General features: G+C 59.1%; 1 protein-coding gene across 2 annotated transcripts in view; it reads left to right on the top strand.

Moving 5' to 3' along the window:
* LOC111150894 (sushi domain containing 4) overlaps window positions 1-2,681 on the top strand; it is an 84,606-nt gene extending 81,925 nt beyond the window's left edge. Inside the window, exons 7-8 of one of the 2 annotated variants that reach the window (XM_022508576.1) lie at window positions 1,015-1,391; window positions 2,090-2,681. In XM_022508576.1, coding sequence (XP_022364284.1) covers window positions 1,015-1,391; window positions 2,090-2,118 — 406 coding nt within the window. In that variant the 3' untranslated portion in view covers window positions 2,119-2,681. The remainder of the gene's footprint in view (window positions 1-1,014; window positions 1,392-2,089) is intronic. The other variant, XM_022508575.1, reaches the window with a different exon arrangement.
* The last annotated feature ends 7,030 nt before the right edge of the window (window positions 2,682-9,711 follow it).

Raw genomic sequence — 9,711 nt, forward strand, 5'->3', positions numbered from 1 at the left:
GGGCCGTGGATAGGGCACACCCCGGAGGAAGGGGAATGGCTCGTCCTGGGCACGAAGACAAGAGCCAGCGGCTCTCGAGGGCTGGCGGCGAGCTCGTCTTTCATCCCCACCTTGTTTTCCGGGAGCATGGGCCTTGCTTCTCACTCTCTGGAAGTGCACCCCACGTTTCTGCAGACTTGGGCCTGGCACTGCCCTCCCCCAGTGCTGCGTCCGGACACGGCATTTCCTTGGGCTTCAGAGCCCCTGCCGCCAGCACTCTGCAACGAGGGTCTGCCTGCCGGCCGCCCATCTTCTTTCCTGGTTGGTGTAGTCCTGGCGGCAGCGCTCTCGTGGGGCCCCACAGAGGAGCCAGTCCACTGGCCGCCTGCAGCCACGGGGGCCCCATGGGGACCAGAGAGGTGTAGAGAGGTGGTCAGACGGCCTGTGGGGTGACAGAACGTGCAGAGGTGAGGCCAGCAGCTGGAGCCACATGGGGGACCCTCCCGGCTCCCACAGAGAACACGGCCCTTGCCAGTGGCCCCGTGTGGCTCCGGATCAGGAGGCTGCTGGGTTGGGGGTTGGAGCTGGGCCCACATAACCGGTCAGGCAGTGAGGGAAGGCTCGGAGCTTTCCTCTTATCCCTTTGACTAAAATTGTGAGCAAAATGGCCTCAGCAGCACAGAGGGCCCCTTTCCTGGTGGGGCACAGGGTCCTGGTTTCCTGTCAGTCTGTGGCGTCTTCTATGCCCAGCAAGCTCCACAAGGGGACCTGCGGGAGCCCAGTAGATGGAGGCCAGAGATGGGGAGGAGGAACCCCAAGGGGGCACGGGGGCCCAAGACCGAGGAGGACGCTGCAGGCAGAGTGTGGCCGTGGGGCAGAGCGCTGCTGTGGGCCAGAGGGGGCCCAGGAAAGAGGCTGGTCCTTCCACAGGAGCTCCATGTGGGCTCTGTGGCCGTCAGGGGCACAGGGGGCACTGGTGGTCTCCATCCAGGGGACGTGCTGTCTGATCTGTGGACACTGCTTTCCTTCACCCAGGGGGCCCCCGCGGAGCTCCAGCAGTGACCCGGACTTTGTGGTGGTGGATGGCGTGCCTGTCATGCTTCCATCCTACGACGAGGCTGTGAATGGAGGTGTGAGGGTGTCAGGCCCAGGGTACCTGGCCTCCGTGGGCCAGGGCTGCCCCTTGCCAGTGGACGACCAGAGCCCCCCAGCATACCCCGGCTCAGGGGACATGGACATGGGCACGGGGGGGTCAGAAGCCTGTGACAGCAGCTCAGCCTCCTCCGAGCTGCTCCAGAGTCTGTATTCACCTTCTGTGTGCTTGGGGAGCACGCACCCCGACAGCGTGGACACGGGGGCTGGCACGACAGGAGAGACAGCGTCTAGCAGTCCAGGCATCGACATTGCAGATGGTGAGTGTTGGCCCCAGACCCGGCGCCAGGCCTCTCTGCAGCCTGAGCCGCTGCTTGTCGCTCTCTCTGTGTGTGTCCCTGCCATCCAGAGTGGGAGGGCTGCGGGGGCCAGTTCTTGGTTTCATAGTCTCCACGAGAACCAGGATGCTCCTTCCCTGTTCCTGCTTTGGACAGGGCTCTGGGGGCGTTCAGAGACGGTCACCACGCACATGAGCAGGGGATGGGTGTGTACGGTAGGGTGGCGCTGGAGAAGCCTTGTACACGCAGGGCGCTCTCCGCAGGTGGGAGTTAACAGGCACATGTGCTTGGCTGCTCACGGCTCATGGGGAAGAGAGAGACCCAGCTGTGTCCCTGGGGAGGCATACAGCACACAGTGCACGCAGGAGCATCTGTCCCGCCGGTGGCCATAGCTGCCCGGAGATGGCTTCTCTCCTGCATGCCCGCTGTCCCTGTGTCCCCACATCCTGCCTTTCATCTGACTTGACTCCTAAGGCACATGGTTCAAGTCTTTCAATGTTTCATTTTTCATGAGCTAGGTGTAAGATTTTCCACCAGAGGAGTGGTTTCTGTGATTATTAACCAATAAGTGTAGAACTTAACATTTTCTTTTCACTGACACCAGGAATCATTGATATTGTAGTCAAGCTTTTAATCCCTGATGCTTGCGGCTGAGTTAGTAACTGTCTGTCCTCTCACAGAGATCCCGCTAATGGAAGATGACCCGTGACCAGCAACACTGCAAAGATTTTCCTGCTCCTGCGGGGATGGGAGCCGTGCCCCTTGGAGTGAGGCCCCAGGGGACGGACTGTGGGGCCGTTGGGGGGTTTCCAGCTCACCTACATGGAGACCATGACTCACATCATCCATTTTGGGCTCAGTGCTGCGGTGGGCGCACTCGGGGAGCAGCGACCAGGGGTTCTGGGCGGTCCTGGTGAAGGGGTCTAGCTGTCCCTGCTGCAGAGTGGGGCGGCTCCACACATGTCCCCTGGACCCCGCATCCCGTGACTTGTGCTGCGGCCACTGCCTGCCGCCTTTGCAAGCATGTCCCCCGCCGATTCACTCTGCGGTCTGCTCCACGCAACACGGCTGCCGTGTGGCAGGCTCTGGGGCATGTGGGGGCTTTTCCTTGATCCAACACAGTACTGGATGAGTGAGAGAGGAAAGGAAGGACACAGGCAGACTCTACTTCCTGGAACCTCGTCCACAAGTGCAGTTGAGCAGCCCTGAGCCGTCCTTTGGTGAAACACGGTCATTTCCTGTGTCACGGGCTGGTGCACCACCGTGCTCTGGTCAGATGTGCTCGGACGTATCTCCTGGTGGACAGGATTACAAGGCAGCATTCAGCTTGGCATCTCAAGGTGTCCCTTGACTGTGTGTCTCGAGAGTTGCAAGTCCCCTCCCATCGCCTGTTCCGATGTTGCTCCCACTCCCAGAATGCAGCCATATGTTTATTTTCCAAAACAGAACCTGTTTCTGTAAACATGCTCCTCCTCCAAATAAAGTATGAGGCTGGGTTGTTTTCTTTCTGTTTCATCTGCAAAGTGTGCAGGCTGGCCTCCCGGCCCAGGCTACTCCCCCGCTCCCCTCCCATTCCAGGGCTGTGCGCCTCTGCCGGGAGGACCCCCAGGCCCACTGGTGTTGTTTCTTAGAAAATGATACAGAAACATCTCCTCAAACATGCTGATCTGTGGATTTGATGTCTGTCCTCCTCTGGGCTGTGGGTAAATAGAGATAAAACTCTGATCCATAAAATTCTCCATCGTCAGTGCACCAAGCTGGAAGCTTGGTCTAATCCTGTTTTATCCTGACACAGACTGATTGAAAGTTAACAACATGACAGTTTGAAGCATGGCTTTCATAGTGGAGCAGGGCAGGCCCAGGAGGGGTGGTGACCCTGAAAACCGGGGCTGGAGGCAGCGGCTGCGAGGGGCTCCTGAGCTAGCCTGGGCAGGGGGAGCATTGCATGCACGAGGAACAGTGTTTAATTATGAGAACTTTTGCACAACTTTGCACCACAAGGTGCTCAGAACGAGCTGGTTTTCATGAGTGTTTGTGCTTAAATGTCACCCTGCCCACCAGGAGGCAAAGGGCGTGGGCGGCTAGGGGCGCCAGGGTCCACTGTGGGCTGCCTCCTCCAGGCAGCGGCCCCAGGGGCCAGGCCTTCCCCATGCCTGCGCCTGTCCTCCCTTTCCGCCTCCTCCCCACCCCCGAATGGAGAGCATGTCTCTAAGACCAGCTGGCAGGCCCCTCACTTTCTGGAAGGGGGCAGGTGGGAAGGGGGCAGGTCTGGCCTTGCCTCCTTCTGGGAGGTGTTCTCCTCCCAAACTAGCGAGCAGCACCCCCGACCCCTGTCAGCTGAGCACAGGGTGCCCCCCATCCCCTGCACCTGGAGTTGGGTAGTCCAGGCATCAGCGGCAACTGTGCTGGAAGAGTAGCAGCCGGTTGCAAAGAGATGCCTGCTCCTTGGTCTCAGTCTAACGGGATCCCCTGGACCCCCTCAGTCCCTTTAGCTTCTGGCTGTAGTCTCGCCCACAAATGCTGTTTGCTGTGACTTCTCATATCGGTGAGGTTGTGTGGCAGGAGAGAACGCCTACGACATCCCCCACACGTCCTGGTCCTCGCTTCACGTGAAAGTTCTGGAAGGCCCTCTGACTCTGACACCCTGGGGACCTGTCGGCAGTCAGGCTGGGGTCCTGGGGTGGGGAGAGCACCCTCCCCAGCTCCACACTCTGCCCTGGGGGAAGGAGGCTCCTGAGGCCAGAGCCTGCAGCCCAGAGCCCCGACTGCCCGTGGTCTGCCCGTGGTGCCCCCGGTTTCCAGGAACCAGAGGGGAGTTCTCTGCTGCAAGTCCAGCACACGTCCCAGGACATCCTCACACTTCACTGCCATGAGGCTTGTTTTAATTGCAAAGTTTGACTTGCTGGTGTGTGCCCTTCAGAGCCTTCCCCACCAGCTTGCGCCTGTCCTGGCGGCCGTGCGAGACTGCCTCCCACTCCCTGGCCACGCAGCAGGCCCAGGCCAGTGGGGAGTCCGAGGCTTGCGGCCCCACCTGCTGGGTCCAGGTGCCCCTCGTGCTCCTGTGCTGCCGCCCTCCACACCGCAGGGCCCGGTGTCCCCATGGGGACAGCACAACATCATGGGACAGCATGGCTTGATCGCGGCCACCTCCCCGCTTCCAGTCCTGCCTCTGCCACTAACACGCTGGGTGTTTGAATGACGGGTTGCCTCCTGGGGCCTCTGTCTCCTGATGTGGAAGTAAGAGCTGGCTCCGCTTTGGCCTTCCCTGCTGGGCTGTGGCGAGGGCAGTGAGCGCCGGGCACACACCCAGCAGGTGTTGGTGAGCAATGGCTGTTCTCCCTGTTGCTGAGCATGGGTGAGGCTGTCACATGGCTCATTTCCAGGCACCTCTCACCTGCCTGGGTCCCCGTGACCCTGAGAATGCTTGCAGGCGCACCGTGCCAGGGGTGCCCTATGGGTGGGCAGAAAAGTGGGATGCCCCTTTCCCTGGACCCATCCCCCTCAGGAGCCCCTCCCTGGCTTCTATATGCTGAGGCTTCCATGAAGGGGAAGGTGTCTGATTCTCAGAATGCTCTGGAAGCTTCAGCTCAGGGAGGGCAGGACAGCCTTGGGAATTTCTCTGAGGACTCCAAAGGACCCAGATCACCTCCACAGGCAGCCCCGTAGGTTAACATGAACTTGCCTCCCTAATTTTATAGTCTGTCTTGGATTGAGGGCATAAAAGTTAAGGCCCATCCATTTCCCAAGGTGATAAAGGGCCAAGCCCACAGTAAAGATGCATGGTCTAGCAGCAGGCAGAATAGGTCCAGGGAGAGCACAACCACTTGGCAGGGATGGCAGGTCCTGAGCACAATGGTCTTGAACTAATCAAACTTAACTTGGAGCATGTGGCGTCCACGCAGCCGTGGCAGGCAGAGCACTGTCTCTCTGCTGGGCTGGGAATCCCTGGGTATCTGTTGTGCACGGTTCTGAGGGGCCCGAGGTGTGGCCTGGCCACCTGCCCTGCACATCAGTGCGTCCAGAGCCCGTGGGAACGCTGGTCCCCTGTCCTCCGAGACAGTGGGATACAGAAACCCCAATGCCAGGGATAGAGGTTGGAACGTGACGGAATGAGAAGTGTTTGCTAAGGACCCGCTGTGTGCCAGCCCTGTCTCAGGTCTCCGGGCCAGCGGATGTGGGCTGTTAAATGGGCAGGTGCCGACTGGGAGTTGGGACGCAGGGAACGCCCACCCAGGCCTAGGTGCTCAGGGAGGCTGCCATGCTGGAGGTAGTGGGGGATCCCTGGGGGCGGGGGGAGCAGCAGGTGTGTGGCAGAGGGGCAGGAGAGCTGGGCTGAGCTAGGGGCCCAGAGGCCAAGAAGAGAAAAGCAGGCGAGGAGAGGAAGGGCAGGCAGAGGTGGGACTGCGAGGAAAGCCAGGCTGGCAGGGAGCCTGGATGCCGCTGGAGAAGGAGAGTGGTTCCCTTGGGACTTGAACCTGCTTGAAGCTGGGAAGTGCATCCGGAACCTGAACTGGCTGTGAGGCCCCTCAGCTGGTGGAGCCAGTCCCAGGAGTCACCTTCCTGCCCCAGGGCCCCTGCCTTTGTCCCCACCAACGTCTCCTCCCCTGGCATTCAGGCTCAGTCAGGGGGGCATCTACACCAAGAAACCGTGCATTTACCTCCATCAGGGAGGGCGGGGACGAGATGCCACCCTGGGCCAGCCAGAGCCCCTCCAGGAGGCAACCGCAGGCCCAGACCGGTTACCAGGTTGAGCTGGCCACAAATTCTTCACAGTTGGGGAAGTGTGTGGGGAGACAGGGAGGAAGCCGTAGGTGTTGTGTGCCCATCCTTGTGTGCTCTCCTACGTCAGCCCCTTTCCCCGGTTAGGCTGTCCCGTGTGCACACGGATTTCGGTACTTTTATAATTGACTGTATATTTCAGAGCAGCTTTACTTTTACAGGAGAATTGAGCAGAAAGTAATGAGTCCCATGGTGCGCGGTTTCTCTGATTATTCTGTCCTGTGCTTCCATGGCCAGCATGTGACCACGGAGGAGCCCTGGGGGACACGGCACAGGTTCCCCTCGTTCTCTGAAACCTTTCTTAAGCTGAAATGGCAGAAGTCGAAGCATAGCCCCTGCTTTCGGATAGTTGCGTTAGTCCACTCGGCTTTTAGGAAGGATGTGTGTTCGTACCTGTTTCCACTAACGGGAGCAAATCCAGAGGGGACGCTGCTTTTATGAAGAGAGCTGTCACGGCTCTGATGCAGGTGGCAGGCTTCCGGAGAGCAGGAGATCCCTGTCCTAGCAGCTCACATGCATGGTTTATGGCAGGGTCGCTCCTGGTAACACACCTCCTGTGGGTTTGGACGAAGCTACGGTCATGCACATCCACGTGACAATGTCACGGAGCAGTTTCTCCGTCCTCGAAAACCCCACATCCACCTGCTCCTCCTTCCAGCCCCGAGAACCCATGACCACCACTGATCTTCTGTCTCAGAATGTCACCGCGCTGAGATCACACTGGGCCACATGCATGCAGGGCTTTCACAGGACGAGGAACCATCCTAGAAACTCCAGAGACCTCAGATGTCCCAGGTTGTGTGGCTGGAGACAGCACAGGGTCAGCAAGGCTGTGACCAGGGTCTCCTCCCTAGACACCTGAAGACCTGCAGGTTCCCCGAAAACCCCATTCTGGGGTCAAACAGATTTCTTCCTGTTGTCCTGTCCCCGAGCACGTGGAGGAGGCCACCATGGGCCTGGGAGATGGGTCTCCCAGAGACGGCGGGGACCTCTTTGTACACACACCAGCCACATCCCCCCAACCCCGCCCACCCTGGCAGGAGCCTCTCAGTACCAACGGGACCCCCTGGGGCACTCTGCTGCAACACCAGCCTCTGCCTTGTTCCCGCAGCTGTAAAACCGGGAATAACAGGACTCGAATCTATGCAAACTTGTCAAACCGGGCCTTGCATGGAGGACGTATTCTGAAGCTGCGAGCTGCGGGCATGATTACCTCACCCAGCCAGCTCGAGGACACTGGGTCCCCTCCCTGATATTCTGAATGTAGACTTAAGCCCGCTTGTTCTCCGCAGCATGCCTCCAAAGCCCCGTCCTGTTCGCAGCTGAGGTTCCCTCTGAGCCCAGAGGCGTGGGGCAGACCCCTGGGGGCACAAGTGTTCCCCCCACCAGACCACAGCCTGTCCGGGACCCATCCACTCATTCCCCCAAGTATATTCTGGAGGACAGCATGACAAAAGGGAGCGGACTCTGTGGAACGCCTTCCCCTACCCCACCCCCATGAGTCCAAAGGGCAAAGCCATAAAAAAATGAAGTTAGTCTGATGTGACTTGTTCAGTTTGTTAACCTCCGATCTCACCGTGATTCTGATCAACCACCCCTGGGGATCTGAGGTCTAGAAGCCATCCTTTTAGTCATCAAGCCAGACGCTGGTGTGACCCAGCACTGAGTTCCCATGTCCACGGGCCCCGCACCTGCCCTCTCCTCTCTGGCCAAGCGCCCCCTCCCAGGGCTCCCATGGACCCCTGATGTGGGCATAGCCAGGTCAGCCTCGGGCTCCTGGGGGCCTGGCGGTGCTGGCTGCGCTCTCTCCGCCCTGCCCCTTATGGGAGCCACGCCTGGCAAGACTGCGGCGTTCAGCTTCACGTCCTTCACCAAGGCGAGGCTGTGAGCGGCCCCAGCCTCTGTCTCTTGTCTGGTTTCAACGCCACCATGACTTGTGCAGTGGGGCCGTGCCTGGCACGGAGTAAATGGCCACTATTGCGTCTGTCCCCTCTGTATGCCCAGGGAATCCGGAGATGCCCCTGCCTCCTTGCTGTTCCTGCTCAGTAAGACCCAGGAACCCCCTGAGGCTGGGTGAGGCCCCCCTGCAGCCCCTGCCCTTCGGGCCTGTTGCGTCCAGGCGCTCCCCTGGGGCATCCAAGGGCCCTGCTCCTGCCCCTCCCCAGGGGCTGCCGTTGCAGTTACCGAAGTGGGAGCTGGCGGGACTCCAGATGGGGCTTCCTGGGGAAACTTGGGCCCTGAGACCAGCCCCTCTTGACCCTGAACTTACTGAAATCTGGTGTCCCAATGAGGAAGAGAATGCGCTTTTATAAAAGCCTCATAGAAAGCTCAGCAGGGAGGCCTTATCAGGATCAGTGGCTTTCAGCTGGGGAGCTCTTGCACTCCGGGGGGAATTTGGCTGGTGCCATTCTGGGCTGTCACACCATGGGGGGACAGGCATTACTGGCACCCAGGGGTGGAGCTCGGGGGTTCTGCAAACACTCTGCCTGCACAGGACAGCCCCCAACAAAGAGTCACCCCAAACACCAATCGTGCCAAGGGGAGAAGCTGCGGTTTAGGAGACGCTGCGAGAGGCCATGTCATGGACTCAGCTGACACAGGTGAGATCTGACTCGGTCTCTCTTACTCTCTTGCTCTGGATCAGGGCCCTGGGCCCCCCACAGTCTTCGGAGGCCTCTAGAGCGTCTCTCAGAATCATGTCTTCAAATGCATAACGCAAAAATCAGTGAATTACATGGAAGCACAACTATGAAAACATTTTTAAAACTAATACGTAACACAGTTTTGATCTCCTTTTCTTGATCACATTAAAGAACAAGGTAGAGCAGCAGGTCTAATCAGGACCCTAATGCAAAGCAGCAGGTGCTGTGTGACCTGTACGTGCCCCACTCTGGGGATCAGACCCCAGGAGCCCAGAGCCCACAGGCACGTGGCTGTGCATGGATGTGCAGGGGAGGACGCAGCTGCTGGGGCTGCGCCTGGGCGCCGCGCCGAGCAAGGACAGGGGCGGCAGCTCTGGGTGGGGGCTGCTAGGACCTGGCTCAGGTGCGCAGTCCCTGCTCAATGTCCCCGCTTGGACCCCTGGCTCAGATGCCCCCCACTCAGATGCCTCCACTTGTTAGGGTACGGAGCCGACCTCCCCTCAATTAGAGGACACTCGATAATGCAAGTCACACAGCGAGGTTTATTTCCAGCTAGCTGGGGTCCAAGTATCTGCCTGACGCAGCGGGTTTCTACAAGGACCCCGAGCACTCAAAGCCAAGGGTTTATATAGCATTTTTTTTTTTTAAACATCCAACTCTCAGTAACTTTCCATCACTTCAGAGACCATACATACTTTTGGCTTGCACCCCCCTGGTGGTTTAGTAAGATAAGCTCTCTTCAACATCTGGTCCTGGTGGTTTAAGCTGATTAGCTGCAGGGTGGGGTAATTTCTTGGAACTAAAGCAGGGAGGGGGATCCCTGGAACTAAAGCAGGGAGGGGGTCCCTGGAACTGAAGCAGGGAGGGGGTCCCTGGAACTG

The sequence above is a fragment of the Enhydra lutris genome, unplaced genomic scaffold (assembly GCF_002288905.1).
Source record: "Enhydra lutris kenyoni isolate GAN:26980312 unplaced genomic scaffold, ASM228890v2 scaffoldscaffold24, whole genome shotgun sequence".
NCBI classification, from domain to species: domain Eukaryota; kingdom Metazoa; phylum Chordata; class Mammalia; order Carnivora; family Mustelidae; genus Enhydra; species Enhydra lutris.